The sequence below is a fragment of the Phoca vitulina genome, unplaced genomic scaffold (genome assembly GCF_004348235.1).
Source record: "Phoca vitulina isolate PV1807 unplaced genomic scaffold, GSC_HSeal_1.0 scaffold11, whole genome shotgun sequence".
Taxonomy (NCBI): Eukaryota; Metazoa; Chordata; class Mammalia; order Carnivora; family Phocidae; genus Phoca; species Phoca vitulina.
Window position 1 is genome coordinate 18,943,216 of NW_022589714.1, and position 18,250 is coordinate 18,961,465.

Below are 18,250 nucleotides of genomic sequence, written 5' to 3' on the forward strand. Positions count from 1 at the left end.
CAAAAGAACAGCAAATATCCAGCTACAAAAATGTTTTAAACATGGGGCATTCTGGTGAATGTAACATGTTTCTTTCTTGAGAGAACATCTGAGGGTATATATTTATATGTATGGGTATATCTAAGTGTATATATATATATATATATATATATATATATATATATACACGATTCTGTATGAGTAATTCAAGAATTAAATGTTACTTAATTTAAAAAGAATAAGAATAGGATCACTTCTCTTAGCATGGAAACTGAGATCGACTTCTTGAAACTTTGATGATTTGCATGGTGCAGAGAAAATGCCTTTTCATAAAGGATATACTCTTAGTTCAGTTCATCTTTCCATCATAAAATTGTGACTGTATTAACAGATTAAAAGACCAGTGAAATGAAAAACATCTCAGTGGATATGTATAGAAATAAACACAAATGTAAAGTGCCAGTAAGTAATACTGAGGTTCATCTCCCCCTGACCTGGAGTCCTTGCACGCTCACCTTTCTGCCCGTGTCATCTCTTGCACAAGTATTCCTGGGTTCCTTCTCCCTGTACCCCATTTTAGGAAGCTGCCCTTTCTATGCTCCCATAGTCCCCACTCAACTCTGAGCTTACCTCTACCACTGTACCTTTCACACTGAGATTATGCTCTAGTATATTGTTCTCCTAGATGCCATCCCCTTAGACCTTATGCTCCCTAAGAAAGGAATTACACTTTTAAAAATCTCTTCTCTTGGTCACTAACTCGCATGTAGCATGTGTTCATTAACTTTTTATTGATGGAATCAATATTTGTATCCCACCTCTTCACTCACTACAGACTTTCAAATGAAACAATGAATGATACATATAATACATATCAGGAATGATAGGATATAAAGAAGTTATTAGTGAGGTGGACTTAGTGTCAATGAAGCAGTTTTGAAAGAAGGGTCGTTTGAGTGTCTTTAGAGAAAATATGAATCATATTACAGATCTCAGCAAGATCATCCTAACTATGAGAATACTTGCATGTCCCTGTTAATGATTCCTCTAAAAGAAAATTCCGATACTAGATCTGCTTCCAAATTTGTGCATACCGTGCCAAGATTCACCTGGCATAACCACATAGGAGAAAACTAATCAGCACAACTCTATGGTTCCTGACCTGTGGTATATTCTGTTGGTTTAAAACCTGCCACAGGAACCACCGTTCCTTTTTGGTGCTTCTTCGTACTCGAAACATAGCTGCTATGGCATACTCAGCAGGAAGGCCTTTGGGAAATATCTTACTGGGGAAGGAAAACAAAGAATTATTGTGAGAACACTGAGGATGGTGAGGAAAGAAAATCTAGGTATGAAGTTCTTTGTAACATGATATTTCTTTCCCATCACAATAAAACAGTCTCTAAAACGGAATTTTCTCTATAAAGTCACCCTTAATAAACTAAATTTCACAATGACCATTACTGTACTGCTTTAAGTAACATTGTTCATTAAAAAGCAAACAGAATGCTAATTCCACTTCCGGTCTGACTCTGGCGTCTTTGCTGAGAGTCACAGTGAGCTGCGAGCTGCTTCAGGGGAGTCTTTAGGAGTCCGCACCATGGTGGAAGACACCAAGTCCAAAATCAGGAACTACCAGACTGTCTCTTTTGACTGCTGCTTCCCCAACCAGAACCAGACCAGGAACGGCTGGCAGAACAGCAGACCTCCACTGCTAAAGGAGGTGATGTCTCCATGTGTGGATGGTACTGGCGTGTGGACAAGTCCTTCTGCCCCATAGCCTGAATGTCAGCCTGGGACAACCACGGGGCAGAAGGCACATCTCCTGGGAAGATCCGAACTGGCTCCCCCTACCTCTACTTTGTCTTCCATCCTTCTCCCAGGTTGGTGAAGGGGGACCTGGGTACATGGTGATCCCCACCCTGGGATCCTGAATCATGGCTGAATTAATAACAAATCCTCATTGGAAAAGTGTAAGACCTTGTATGTGTAAAAGAGCTGGATGGGCAGTCAAGAAGCCAGGGTGGAAGTAGTACCTTGACCAGTAAGAAGGACTTCAGAGTAATGGTTTTTTTCCATTTTGTTTTATGTTATTAAACTGACCCCCTTCTCCATACCAGACAATAGAGTGAATGACTATATAAAATAGCCTCAAGCCCCTGTATGTGCTAAAATGTATCTATATGTTCCCCTTTATTATCTATACAATTTCAAAAAATTTTTCTTATGTAATTTTTGAACCACATAAAAATAGTATAATAAAAACTCTTGTGGGGGCACCTGGTTTATCAGTTGGTGAAGCATGGGAGTCTTGATCTCATGGTTGTGAGTTTGAGTCACACACTGGGTGTAGAGCTTACTTAAAAAACAAACAAACAAACAAACAAAAACCTTCCTGTGTACCCAAATAAATAAATAGATAGATAACAAAATAATGTGGCTTTGATGCCTGCCATTTCTCTTTGGGACCACCTATAAACCTCAAGGTGAGCACAAGTATAGTTGAGAGGTGATGCCAAAACACAAACATCCAAATGACCATTTTGAACTAGTTAGTTGCATCCAAACTCCTTTTAAAAAGGAAACCTCAACCCACACAGCAGGTCCCCACTCCACCCCCACATGCAGTAATTTGTGTCTCCATCTTTCTTCTAATTTCCTGCCTCCTTTTCCCCACTCTCCACCTTCATGCTTTCAGGATCATATCTTTATTTCAAGTGTTCTGGAATTTGACAATACTATTTCCTGGGATTTTGCTTCCACTCATTGTATTAAACACATCTTTGAATATGAATTGCACATTACTGAAAAAATTTTTTTGTAGGTTTTTATTATTTTTTTATACAATCTTCTCTTATCTTCTCTTTCGGGAACTTGTTTTTTAGACAACCATTTAACACCTATCTTTTTTTTTTTTCATTTTTTTTATTATGTTATGTTAATCACCATACATTACATCATTAGTTTTTGATGTAGTGTTCCATGATTCATTGTTTGCATATAACACCCAGTGCTCCATGCGGAACGTGCCCTCTTTAATACCCATCACCAGGCTAACCCATCCTCCCATCCCCCTCCCCTCTAGAACCCTCAGTTTGTTTTTCAGAGTCCATAGTCTCTTAACAATCTATTCTACTATTCTACTTTCTGGGATATTTCCTTGATTTATTTTCCAATCCATCTATGCAACACCAATTTTTGTTATTTTCTTATTACCAGGATTCTCTTTTGTTCTCTTTTTAAAATTATCCTGAATGCAATATTTTTAAATCCCTGATATAATCAATTAGGTGGGTTTTTAAATGTTTCTCTCTGCATCCTTGAATATCTTCATTTCATCCAGATTAGTGTTTCCTGTTTGATAGTTTGGCCTCTCTCTTCCATGCTGGAAGCTACACTCTAATTTCTGATGTTTTTTTATAATCCATATGTAATTAAGGAAGAAGCACTGAACTTTGATTGCAAGCTTCATGTATGTGTCACAGTGTGTCAATGAACAACCTCACTGCATAGCATGATCAGCTGGCGGATTTCACTGCAAGTCCCTCAAATGTGAATGTAGAAAGATTAGTTTTCTAAGGACATTCAGTTTCTCCAAAGAAGAATCTTTCTATGTCCTACTTGGTAAAGAGTATTCACCTGGATGCAGGCATTCTAGAAGCAGAGCGGGTATGTGGGGGTCTTACAGTTCGGTACAGAATTTTGTTTCATCCCTCTGTTTTTGGTGCCATGCCTCTTTCCTGCCTTCACTATCCTGCTTACCTTGAATCTGGAGGCTCTCTGGCTCAATTTCTCTCAATAATAAGTCTAATAAACCTCTCACCTTTTGTCTGCTTGTATGAGGAAAAAGGAGGTACACTACACCCACACACACATCCCTCACCAGTTTCTGCAGAGGCTGGTTCCCCCAAGTGATAAGTCTCTCAGGAGTCCACTGAAGTCAACTGGCCCACATCTCACTAGCCAGCCCAGCAATACATAGGTTCTAACATCTTCCAACTGCTTTTTGTATTCAAAGAATGTATTGTAATCTTTCTTTCTCTTTGTTCCAACTCCCTTTCTACAGTCAATTTTGCATTTTAGAAGGTTAAAAGTCCTTTCAACTCTTCAACCTCTCCCTCTCCAATGCCCCTTTAATCTTGGTTTAGAAACAGATGCATATCCTCCCCCTGCTACAAAGTAGACAAAACTTCCTTCAACCTTGCTACATCATTGTATCACCCTCTCATCTATTCACGAACCTTCTTACACAAATATCTTAATATCTGCATTGTTACTACCCACTTAGGCCTTAACTCTCTTGCATTCTAAAAGCATTTCCAATCAGCTAATCTACTGGCCTCTTCTCAATCCCCATTCCCCTCAATCCTTCTAAAGGTTTTAACACTGAAGATATCCTTTCCTCATTGATATAAACCAGGGGTCACAACCACAGGCCTATAGGACCCAGCCAGGAAACTGGAACGTAAGTTTCCTGAGGTTGGTTGTCTATACTATTCACCCCGTTCCTGGCATCTAGAGCCGTGCGTGCACAAGGTGGGTACTCAATAAGTATTAAATGAACCAATTAATGGACTGAATTCAGATATAAACTACCTAAAAAAAAAAAAAATACAGAACAAAAACCACATGGCCCTCTCAGTCTAGCTTTGGGTTTTCCCCTCTTGGATAGAAATATGCATATAAGAAAATTTCACTTTCCTCTTAAGACTTTTATAAAATAAAACAAAACAAAACAGGGGTGCCTGGTTGGCTCAGTTGGTTAGGCGTCTGCCTTCTGCTCAGGTCATGATCCTGGGGTCCTGGGATTGAGCCCCGCATCAGGCTCCCTGCTCAGTGGGGACCTTCTCTCTCTCCCTCTGCCACTAACCCCTGCTTGTGCTCACTCTGTCAAATAAATAAATAAAATCTTAAACACACACACACACACACACACACACACACAAAACAGAGGAAGTGAGTTAATAAGAGCAACTGACACCCATCCTCATGTAGAGGTCACAAGTGTGACCTGGGGGAAAATAAGAGCCCAACCCATCTATAGGGGGCAGCTGCTGATTAGCTCCAGCCAATTGTTACCTTATGGGAATGTGGGCCCAGTGTTGCCAGATGATCCTATTTTTCAAGAGAAGCCAAATTACTCAGATTTTTATCTGAAAAGTTTAGAGTTTTCATTTTGTCAATCGACTCAGATTTTTCATATACACTGTCCAGACCAACACTGTGCAAATGAAGCGAAAACAGTGACTGCTTATGTTGGCACACTTGATGTGACAAAGCAAAAAATCATGAAAACACCTTTCTTCTTACTAGTTAGGATTTTGGACATAAAGTCACCTGTCACATCTCTTCATGAGATTGGAAGCTTTTGAAGGCAAGGAAGCATTTCATGTTTCTTTGTATCACCCACAAAGCCCAAGTGCAGTGCCACCAGGGCACTCTATAACTGTTTGTTAAAGAATGAGTGACCTAGCAAATGAAACAGATGCACTTAATTTTGATAGAATTTTTTTACTATTTCATATTTTTAAATAATTCATAATATTTCATAAATATAATTATTTTTAAAAAATTTACAATCTAATTCAAAATTGAAAATATATCTCATGAAAGGTTCCTTCTGTAACAAAAAATAATAAACCAAAATATTATTAATATTAATAATGTTAATATACAATAAATACAGTCTTAATACACTGAAGTAAATTTAGTTATGTTTACAGAAAAACTGATTTTTTCTTAGTCTAAGTTTATAATGGATAAAAATCCTTATAATTACTGTATTTTCTTTTCAATAATTCTTGCTCTACTTTCAAAGCCAAAAATGATTTTGCTTGCCTAAATTGTAAATTTTGAAGGAAAATTTCTCTATTTTAAAAACAATATATTATAAAATGTATCAGCTTTTATAGACTATGTTTCTTGTTTATACCGCACAAGCACACTTAATGTGATACAGAATAATTTCACTGGGTCTTGCCAAAGTTTCTATTATAAAAGAGGCCATATTGGATTACTGGTCTGTTACCAGAGAGATATAATGACAGCTTGCTATGTGTAAGATATCCATGCTTGAATATTTTTGAATGGAGTGTAATTTCCTATAAGAAATTCTATCCACTGCTTATTCAGTGATATTCCCATTAAGAAAAATATTGTTGATCCTTACTTGCCAAATTAATTCATATATATATATATATATATATATATATATATATATGGCTAGAAATTATCATTGGGATATTTTCTACCTTCCCTCCATTTCATACACATTGTATGTAGTTCAGTGCTGTAAATGGAAAAATCATCCACATAAATTAATACTAACCTATACTTGAAGAGCTCAAAGTTTAGTGAAATTTACATGTAATTAATCCTTTATTTCCCACTGTCTACTTTTCTTCACATTAATGAAAGTCACCTAAATATTCATGGACAGGTGAGAGTAGAAATATACCAAATAAACAAAATGTTCAATCTAAAATCAATTTTTTTAATGTGACTAAGTAAAAGTCACTGAGAGCCAAACTAAAGTCATTCCAAATTATCCAACGGTGCCAAAGGAAATTTGCTGCTTGCGAAGTTCTCTTTACACTCAGCCCCTGAGAGCACTAGTTCTAGATATAATCTGGAGTGTCTCTGAAGCCTTGTAATTCACATATTTTAGACTCCTTTGAACTTGTAATTTATTTCAGTGTTGAAAAAAATCTAAAATATAGTTTTCACCTGCTCTCTGATGTTCTCTACGTATAGCAGCCCTCTGTTCAATCATCAAATGGAAAGAAACACTATTAAACTCTAAGGGAAGTGGCAGGGAATCAGAAGTAGGGCTTCTTATAACATAGTATAGCTATGGCAGAAGGCAATGTCCAGCTCTGAGAACCAGTGAGATTTGACCCCGCTAAAAAACTGATTTCATAAAGATTTTAACATTACAGTACTTCCCTCTCAGTGTTAAAATTAAGAGAGATTTTTAAATTTTCTTCTTTATATTTTCACTACTTCCTCAATCTTTACAGTGAGCATAAATTGTATTAATGATCATTTGTAAAACAACACTACTATTTTCAGGTTAGAAAAAAATAATCCTGTTCTTTAAAGTGAACTATAAATTAATCTGATATTCTTCATGGTCAGAAATGAGGGAGAATTAACAATAACAAATATTATTTTTTTTCTATTATGGAGGTAAAAAGTCACAGAAGTCTATAACTCCCAATCTAAAGCCTTCAGAATGGTTCAGTCACTGAAGCAGTAGGACAAGATGAAAGAAACTTCAAATGAAAATACACTTTTCCTGATACTTTCTCCATATGCTTCAAACAGAATATCTAATTACAAAGTACTAGTCCCTGTACTCATGAACTTGGATACAAATGAACATTTTATTAAACATGAAGGAATTCACTGCACAGGACTTTAAGAATGGGCTGTATTTGTACTATGTAGCATACTGCTCACATTCTCTAGATCTTCTTTCTCACTTGATTAATGAAAAATCCTTTGCTGGTCAGAATTTATTTAAAGTCTTTAAGAAATATAAATAAAATAATGATGTCTAAAACATATCTATATTACAGGAAAGATCTTGGCATGAGGTGGGGAAAACATTTAATCATTCTGTGTATGTGTAATTGTTATTAAATAAGATTGTACATTTACTGTCTTTTGTATACATGGTATGAATGCAGAGATTCTCCCTAACTATGAAGTACTTTCGTTGACAAGCCAAAACACCTAATACTCTACTATTAGAGCTTTCTTCCTCTCTGGAAAATGCTTGTGTTTATAAAACATAAGCTCTGTTACCACTAAAATAGTCCCTAGAAACTGGTCACATAATACTAACAAATGGTCTAATAATTAATTCTCACCTTGGAAAGAACAGAACAGAGATCTATGAGATTGTGATAAAGCAAGGAAGTTAACAGAGAAGACACAGAGAGGGAGGAATAAATCCAGAGCAGGAAATGCCCCTGAGTTAGAAGACTGAAATGTCATCGTCCTGATCCCTGGGCAACACAAACGTCATCTTAAGGCACTGGGAGTATGAGAAGAAAGTTCCAAAAAGAAAGGTGATGCCAAAGGGGAGATGGAACCGAGACAAACCTTGACAATTTTCCTTACCTGTGCTGTCAACTCACATGCCTAACTCTCTACGGGGCCTCTCCACTTGGATTTTAAAGGCATCTCCAATTAAATAACTGAAATTGAACTTCATTCAACACATCCCTTTACCAGAATTCCACATCTCCATAAAAGGCATGGCCAATCGTCTCCAGCCTAAAAGTCATTCTTGAATCTTACCTTTCCTTTATTTTCCTCCATCATATCCAACCATCAGCAAGTCTTACTGTTTCTACCACCAAAATAGATCCCAACTCTCTCTACTTCTCTTTAGCTCCACTGTCACTCACTAGTCCAAGCTGCCACCTTCTTTCCTCAGGACTCCTGTGATGGTTTTGTTCTCCCTCTTTCCCCTCCATTACAGGCTAGCCCTGTAGGATGCCCTTTTCAAATGTAAATCAGACCACATCCCTCCCTTACTTACAGCCTTCCTACAATGTCCTTTGGTTCCTAGAATAAAGTGTGCACATCCTTGATCATGGCTCACAAGGCTTTATCTGTTCTGACCCCTGCCTTCTCTGACACGTCATCTCCTATTCCAGTCTCTGTGTGACACCCATACTCCAGGCGAGGTGACCTGAACTCTGTTCCTTGAGCACACCAGGCTCATTGAGGTCTTGGGCCTTTGTACTTCCTGTTTTCTCAAAACACAGGATGGTCATTCCCAGAAGTTGTCACTTAGATGGCTTCTCCTTGCTATTCAGGTCTTAGCTCTAATGTCACTTCTTCTGGAAGGTCAACAGCTGTTCTCACTTCAGTTACTCCCTAACATATTACCTTGTTTTATTTTCTTCATAGGCTTATAACTACCCAACTTTTTAAAAATATATATATATTGGTTTACACACGAATTGCCTGTCTGCAACCACTAGAATGTGATTTCCATGAAAATAGGGGCTCTGCCAGACTTGTTGCTCTAAATCAACCATTAGACTGGTATCTGGCATATAGGAAGCACAAATAAAAATTTATTCCATTAATGGAAAATCCACCATGATATATATGACCAGTCCTGGCATGTGCAAAACACTATTTGCATAATGCTTTAAAGTTAAGGCCTTTAAGACTATGCCCCATCACGTTCAGCAGGAAAACAGAAGGAAAAAAATCAAGCTCCATATGATGTAAAGCAGGTCAATCAAACAGCTTGACACAAAATGAGTCCATGAACAAACACAATCAGTGTTCTTTTTTCAAAAAGAAATTTAAAATCTCTACAGGTTATAGCAAAATTGAACAGCTGCCCCAGGAAGATTTCATCAAAAGTGTCCTTCAGCAGAAGTCTTCCAGTGTTTGAAAATGTTTCAAATGAAGAAGCCACACATTAATAGTTTCCTGTAGTTCTATGGTCGTAAAGCTGAAGCGAACTTTTAGAATGATTTAGATCAAGCATCTCATTTCATAAATGAAAAATTAAAGCCACAGAGGTTAAATAATTGCCCCCACCATCACTCTGCCAGACAGAGGTCAGGATGGAACTTGAACTCAGGACTTCTAATTCCAAGATCAGTTTTTTCCAGTATATCAAGTTGCTTGCATCCTCTGGGTTAAGAATAAAATTTCCCTCATCATTACTGCCCTGACTTAAAAGTAATGTTATGCAACTCTAGGGGAGGGAAAAAAACTACTTTTCTGAGTACTAGGTGAGATGGGGGGAGGGGAATATAAATATCAAATATTAGTATCAAGAAATGAATAGTTAAAATGTTTACAATCATGGTAATATTTAACAACAACAATAAATTATACTTGGGGCTCAGAGCAAAGCATTTATTATGACATTTGCATATTTTAGGTAACCAGTAACCATGAAGGGAATATTATTACAGTTCCTTCCCTTAATCATACTTTGAGCACAGATCAGGAAGTATTGAAACTACACAGTAATATCTTTAAAAGAGGGCTATGATCTGTTGGGTTTTAAGAAAGATATCCATGCTACAAAGGTGATAACCAGTCAGGAGTATTTTTTCTATATTCCTTAGAGATGATTTCTTAGAAAAATTAGGATTTATCACCAAGCATTTTTTTAAAAAATGAGTACAATTTTCAGGAAGTAGTAAAAATTATGAGAATAGCATATATACTAATAATTATGCAATGTGAAGAAAAGCATGAAGTGTTCTGATAAAAAGTGCCTTGGTGTTTATCCTACTGGTGAGGAAATATATTGGGATTTTAATACCTTAGGAAGAACATCAATAGAATGGTAACCTGACAAAGAAGACCAACAATTCCTTAAAAAGTGAAAATAATTATCATAAATGTGACTATTTCAAATGATTATGGAAGGAGAACCTTTAGCACTGATCCTACATTAATGCTTTCCTGGCATGGGGATGTGTAAGTGTAAGCTTCTATCCCATTCATCCCCTGAGGTGTGAAATCAATGTCAAACATAGCTATACACAAAGTTAACTTAATAAAGTTGAAGTCTGGTCTCTCAGGGACAGAAGGATGTCAGCTGACAGCCAGGAATGCCTGTCTAGTTAATGAGAAACCAGTAAGAACTACCTTAAATGGATAAACTGCTTTTTCATACTCCCTTCTAGATGGGGAGCACTGCAAGCATGAAAAATCACAAAACAAAAAATAATTCACTCTTTGAAAGTGTGTGCAAATACTTATTGATAAAGTTGTTTTATAGGGGGGGAGATGGAATCAGGGAGTGGATCTCATTTATTTTCCATGACTAGGCCCTGGTGATTTCTTGTCAAGAAAAATAAAGACCATAAGGAAGCTCATAAATTTCTTTACATCTTTGTATATTAAGTAATTGGTAATTTCATTGTACAGCAAGTTCAAGTTGATGTATTTGTTCAGTATTCCTAGAAGGACCATAGTTTGTAATATGGCAAGTGACATCTCTGTCTCATGTATAGAAAAAAATAAAGGACAAAAACCAAACTGCAGAATAAAAGAGGATTAGTAAGAAAAAAACATGACTGCCAGTTTCTTTTTTGTTCTTTTACCTAACTAAATAATAAGGAATGTGAGGCAAGAAGTGAAAGGTTAAAAAAAAGGAGATATAAAGAGTAAAAAGCTTTCATAATTTCAGTGCTCATAAACTGAAAAGAGAACATAATTATTCTAGAGAAATTTCATTTTGTATATGGTGTTCCCAAAATCAAGCATGCTATATATTTGGATAGCAAAGTGTTTAAAAAATTTAGTTACTAATTACAACACTTCCAAAGGTAATTCTTCAACTAGCTCATAGCACAAGGCTTGAAGCAAAGCCCTTTTTTTAAAAGGGCTATTTTGGTAGGGATGAAGTGAGTTTTCCAGATCATATTTAGCAAGACCAACCTTTATTTACTTTTTTGCTATTAAAATGAAATGGCTAACTGGAAAAAATCTATTTTTAAATATCAAGAACTGGCTTCTAAATTAATGCTTCCATTCTAAATAAGCATAAGGAAGAGTTTATGAAGAACTTCCGTGTTTACAAGTATCAATGGGGCCTTTGACTTGCTGAATATCTTCCAGGAAGAGAAATATGATACAAGTTACATTTCCTGAGAGTGAAGTGAGAGATGCTTGGAGTTTATAGTAAGTCATTTCTTTCCCAGCTGACACCCACCATCACCTGTCACGTTACAAGCAATTTGGCTAGCAGGGCCTGGAAGGTTTGTCTGAAATGCCTTCGCCGCAAACTGGGTGGGTGATGTTTGAGCTCCACAGACACAGACTCTGAAATCTTAGCCTTTTTGTGCTTGCTTACTAAGGGGATTCAGAGAGATAGATTGTTAATGGGAAAACAAAGCTTGGATGACTCTTTGATAATCATATGTCTGTTATGATTAGCACTTGTTCATCCTGACATTGTAAATAACTTCCCATTGAAAACAAGCCCTTCTGCTATATGACACTCAGATAATGAAAATCAAGGATGGACCTCTCTAGGGCTGCTCTTCAGAAAGGCTTGGAAGGCTAATTTTTTCAGACGTCTCCACCCAAAAAAGAACATAAATCCTGGGTCAGACCCCACCCCGAAGTGGTCCTCTGAAAACTGAAGTGTCCTTCCTGAGTCTGGGGGCTTGCCTTCTGCCTCAGGATTTTTCGGACCTAACTGAAAGCTGTGATGTTCCCAGGGGCATATATTCAGTTGTTTTTTTCTTCCTTTCTTTCTTTCTTTTCTTTCTTTTTCTTTTTCTTTCTTTCTTTCTTTTTCTTTCTTTCTTTCTTTCTCTCTCTTTCTTTCTTTCTTTCTTTCTTCTTTCCTTCCTTCCTTCCTTCCTTCCTTCCTTCCTTCCTTCCTTCCTTCCTTCCTTCCTTCCTTTGTTTCCTAGAATGTAATGCTATTGCTCTCACACCTTCACTTTATTTTAAACAGTTTTATTGAGGTATAATTGATATACTGTGGCTTCTCTTCAGATCGTTGAAATCTTTCACCTTTCACTTTATTTTTTATATGAAGTTCAAACCCCTTAGCCTTGCACATAAGTCCACTCAGAACAGCATCTTAGCCTCCATTTTCAGCCTCCTCCACCCCACAGATACTCTTGCCACCTGTGTTCACTACCACACAGGATTTCTCACCATTCTTCAAACTACCTTGACCTTTAAATGATACTCCAACTACCACACACTGGCCCCCTGGCTCACCTGGCAAATCTGTACTTACCCTTCAAGCCTCTACCTTACACATCCTCTGTGAAACTTTCCCTAGTTCCTTCAAAATGGTTTTCTCTATTCATCTCTTCATCTGTATACCTACATCTAAAGATTGCTACTATATTCCATAACAGCTAATTGTCAATATATCTATCTTCCCAGACATAAATAACTCAACACCAGGCACCATGTCTTTATTTATCTTTAAATCCTCAGTGCCTGGCATGTAGTGAGTCTTCCGTGTCATTTGGGAATCAAATGAAATACTTCGTTAGAGTTTCTTCTTTCACGGCCATCAGAGCTGAACTGAGAAATAATAGGGACAGTATATTATAAAATATTTATTCTGTATACCTCATAAACAAAAGGAATTTTTTTAAAGATTTTATTTATTTATTTGACAGAGAGAGAGAGGGAGAGCACAAGCAGGGGGAGTGAGAGAGGGAGAAGCAGGCTTCCCGCTGAGCAGGGAACCCGATGCGGGACTCAATCCCAGGACCCTGGGATCATGACCTGAGCTGAGGGCAGATGCCTAATTGACTGAGCCACCCAGGTGCCCACAAAGGGAATTTTATATTCTTATCATGGGTAAATTAGAAGAGAGATAGAAATGTAAAGATAATAGGGAGGAATGCCTAGTCCATATCTTTTTGAGTGCCACAGAAAAAAGAATGCCAGGAGTTGACTGAATTACATTTGTTAAATACACTGTGCAGCCCTGTGCCTTGGGCATAGACTTGAGATCCAGGTGACAGTTAGAGGATCATTGAACTGATGCCTTCACCCTTCAGAGCGTACACACACACCCCACTCATCTGTAAGCCACAGAGCAACTCTGGTACCTGAGGGCTGAGGATGAGCAGCCATGAATAGGAGTCGGCTAGGGCCCATGAAGGGGCATTTTCATGGAGAGGACTCCCAGTAAAAGCAAGGGTGACATGCGTAAACAAGGAGATTAGAATACATGGACAAGAGTGTACTTTCTTTTGAACATGAGCACGTATGCAACACTCTTGGGGCTCCCAAAATAACAAGAGTTGTTTTTAAGAGGGGGCTGAGGTTCTACAGCTGTGCAGGTAGGAAGTAGGAATCATCACAATTTAGGCACTGATGTTAATATGACATCATTTGAACTTAATACTAATGAGACCTGGGAACATTTAGATTATCTGAGCCAGAATGAGATCAGCGTTACATGAAAAGTATATTGAACCACTCAAAAAGAAGGAATTTTGCTTGCAGACATCAGTGAGGACTGTGTTTAGAAGGTAGGGTGTGTACTAAACTTTCTAGGATATATAAGATTCAAATCAGCAAAAATGACGGGCAGAAATATGACAGAGAGAAATGGATACAGAAAGGCAGTGTAGAGAAATACTTAGGTCAGGGGTATTCGAGACAGGACAGTGGTCACCAGCAACTTTGAAAGAAATTTCCACAGTGTTCAAGAAGCCCTGGTGAGATATAAGGGGGTTAAGGGATGTGTGAGGAAGTAAAAGTAGTCAGTAACATTCCTTTGGGAAGTTTGGGAGTAAAAAGGATTGTCAAAGGAAAATGTTTCTAGAACAGAAAGGGATTAAGTATATATTTGTAGACTAAGAGGCCAGGATACTGTGGAGAGGGACACTGAAAACAGAAGAGCGAAGGGGATCATGGGTGGATCAAGGTATTAGAGGAGGCTGGCAGGGAGAAGATTAAGAGCACAAGTGAAGGGGTTAAAACAGAAGGGTTGCCTCTAGAGAGGACAGCTGAGGCAGGGAAATTCTGAAGTAGAAAGAAGAAGCTGAGATGGGAGATGGTTCACATATGAGAAATACCTTTGCTGCAAAACATCTGGCCAATTCAATCTCGTTTTCAACCAAACAGATAATTCTGCCCAGCGCTACCACGCGTGTCCATATTAATTGAAATTTTCACTGAACTTGTGACTGCTTCTAAATTACATGGATATAGCCATGGTGAGAGGAATTATTAATTATTCAAATATATTACTTTTAGCTTAAAATTATAAAAATTTCACCTAATCTGGAACACATGTATTTTAGGAAATGTAAGTGTTAATTAAAATGAGGCAATAGACAAGGTATACCAAGTTTATGTGAGTCACATAAAATAACATAAGCAACTTTTGGCTACCCTGCATATTTTCTGATTACCCTTCATGGTTAAGTTGAAGGAATTGAAATGATAATAAATTAATAGTTTATTAGCTGACACAATTATTCTTCCTTGATTGACATACATTTCAAAGTTTATCATTGAAATTAAAATTGAATTTCACTATCTGATTCTGTGTCTGAGAATGGAGATTAGACTATCCAGTGCTATTTTATGAAACACAGAGTCTGAAAAATCTACAAAAAACCTGTCAAGTTCTTAAAAAGTTATTCTTAAGCACTAGTATAACAAAACATCATGCAATACTATAGTCAATTCTCTGGCTAATTTATAAATTTAATATCATGCTTAAATTTAAGTTTATAGCCATTATAAAAGCAATACATTTGCAACCACCTAAGGTTAATAACTAATTAATCCTCACAGCATTTTATGGGTCAAATAAGATTAATGATGACTGGAAGTAGGTGCCTTCTTTCTTTTCTATACTCTGAAAACCCGCAGTGCACACTCCACAGATATATACTTACAACTCCCACCCAAGCAAAAGCTCTGCTATCGCTTACAAGATTTGATTTATTGGATAAAAAGATGAGTGAAGAGGGAAGAAAAATCAAATATATAATCTAACAGTAGATTAATCAATGCCTGTCAAATTGGCCCAAGTAATTACCAAAACAGAACACCTTAATTTTATTACTTTATGATGACATTTGCATTATTATGACTCCTAAGTAGTATATTTAACTGGCACCTCACTACTCTCAAGGTAACTGGCATAAGGACATTTTAAGATAAGATAATTTCATACAATTAGCCATAATAAAATGGGAAATAAGCCCTAAAGACATCCTGTATAACATGGCACCTATAGTCAATAACAAAAATATATTGTACACTTAAAAATGTGTTCAGAGGGTAGATCGCATGTTAAATGTTCTTTCTGAAATAAAACAAATGAAATAAAACAAAACAAAAATAAAATAAAATAGGTATGAATATTGTAGAATCTCTACACATATGATCAATTACTGATACTCTTTACCATTCCCTAAACACTATTGAATTATATGAAATCTGAAGGATAAAAATCACAACTTCTTTAAATTTGATGATAATATTAAATGTTTCCAAAACTGGTAAATGGAAATACTAAACTAATAATATTTCATATTATATTACATTTTAGTAGCCATTTCTATACAAAGCAATTTGTTACCAGAATATATCAGCATCCCTAAATGTTTCAGAAAAAAATAACAGATTCTTGTGATTGGTTCTTGGGTTGGGGATGTAAATATTTCCATGCAGTCTTAAAATCTGCATAATCATTCTCTTAAAATTCCGTTCTATCTAATATATGTAATTTGGTTATATTGTATGAATTAAAGAATTCAGTCATTGTGAACCTATCAGGCTTTTCTTTTCATCTTAAGAATGTATGACTTATTTCAGAGGTACAGCTCTGAAACAAATAATACATTATATGTTAAAAAAAAAAAAGAAGAAGAAGATAGCAGGAGGGGAAGAATAAGGGGGGGAATCGGAGGGGGAGACTATGGACTCTGAAAAACAAACTGAGGGTTCTAGAGGGGAGGGGGGGGGGGGGATGGGTTAACCTGGTGATGGGTATTAAGGAGGGCACATTCTGCATGGAGCACTGGGTGTTATACACAAACAATGAATCATGGAACACTACATCAAAAACTACTGATGTAATGTATGGTGATTAACATAACATAATAATAAAAAAAAAGAATGTATGACTTAGGGACGCCTGAGTGGCTCAGTTAGTTAAGTGTCTGCCTTAACTCAGGTCATGATCCCAGTGTCCTGGGATCGAGTCCCACATAGGGCTCCTTGCTCAGTAGGGAGCATGCTTCTCCCTCTGCCTGCTGCTCCCCCTGCTTGTGCTCTCTCTTTCTCTTTCTCTCTCTCTGACAAATAAATAAATAAATAAAATCCTTAAAAATATATTTAAAAAAAGAATGTATGACTTAATGATTCACCTCACATTTTTGGTGTGGCAAACTATAATTAAGGAAATACAGTGATAACATAAGTATTATGTGTAAGAGTCATTCAATCTCATATAAACAGCTGGACAACTTTTTAATTAAGTCACTTTTCCTTACATGGGAAACTTCTTCTCTACAAAATGATAGGATGGCCCATATGAAAACCCAAGGGATGCATAAATAGTCATTCTCTATAGTTCAATGGAATTGTGAAGTAATCCTCCTGAAATTAGAAGTTTCAGTAGTTCTAAACATCATTTTGAGCCACGGAATCTAACTGGTTTTGAGAACTTGGAGAGGTCCCAAAGAACAATAAAAATGAAAGATGGGTTGGAAAAACAGCCCTTATGAGGGAAAGACTGAAAATCAGCCTTGTGTGGGATGCTAAAGAAAGTTTAGCCTTTCTAAGAGAAGGGGTGGTGGCACTGAGTCCCATGGCCGATGCTTGATGACAGAAGGCAACACATCTCAGTTTCTTCTTGGTCAAGTCAAGAGAGAAGTGCAGTTTTTCCTTGCATCATGTGTCTCTCCAGCAGGTTCCAGAAGGCAAGACTAGACCCGCATTCTTTCACCATTGTAATCCCAGAGCCTAGTAAAGTGCCCAGTCCATAGTGAGCTCACTAAATGCTTACTGAATAAAAAGGGGGAGCTCTAGGGATGCCTGGGTGACTAGTCGGTTAAGCGTCTGCCTTCGGCTCAGGTCATGATCCCAGTGTCCTGGGATCGAGTCCCACATCTGGCTCCTTGCTCAGTGGGGAGCCTGCTTCTCCCTCTGTCTGCCTCTCTCTCTCTGACAAATAAATAAAATCTTTTTTAAAAATGGGGGAGCTCTATACTACCCTGCATTCACTACAGTGACTATTGAATGTTACCTCTTATTCACCCTTTAGCAGAACAGAAATATTTCAGGAACCTCTAATACTTATATAGTAAGCTACAGCTTTTATTTGTAATTGCTACAAGCCTTTAGTTGAAAAAACAAAACTTAATGACAAAATCTTTAAATGATAATGTCTAATGCTACTGAAGATATTGGGTATTATACAGAATAGAAGGATAAAACAATGATGAAACATAATTAGAAGTATATATCAAGATGTCTAAAAATGAACTAGTAATTCCACTGTGAAAAATCAATCTTATGTAAATAATTCTAAACACTGAGAAAAACAACTTTCCTAGATGTTGTGGCATTATTTATAATGATAAAAATCTGGACGTAATGTAAAGGTCCATGTAGAAAAGACCTGAGCATGGAGTGAGTCTTTCAACACTAGTACAGACAAGGTATAGATCATGCTACAATATACAAAGCAGCTTTCCCCACATTTAAGATTATTTCCAAGGGAACTGTTAAGGTTCAGAGAACTTGAACAACTCCTAAAAAACAC

The 18,250-nt window shown here is 36.9% G+C and overlaps 1 protein-coding gene and 1 pseudogene across 8 annotated transcripts in view; one reads left to right on the top strand and one right to left on the bottom strand.

The window, feature by feature from the left end:
• Positions 1-18,250, bottom strand: part of COL19A1 (collagen type XIX alpha 1 chain) — a 324,092-nt gene that overhangs the window by 279,062 nt on the left and 26,780 nt on the right. For all 8 annotated transcript variants that reach the window (XM_032409538.1, XM_032409537.1, XM_032409544.1 and 5 more), the window contains one exon: positions 1,142-1,265. In XM_032409538.1, coding sequence (XP_032265429.1) covers positions 1,142-1,265 — 124 coding nt within the window. The remainder of the gene's footprint in view (positions 1-1,141; positions 1,266-18,250) is intronic.
• On the top strand, positions 1,275-2,189 carry LOC116635500 (annotated as a pseudogene).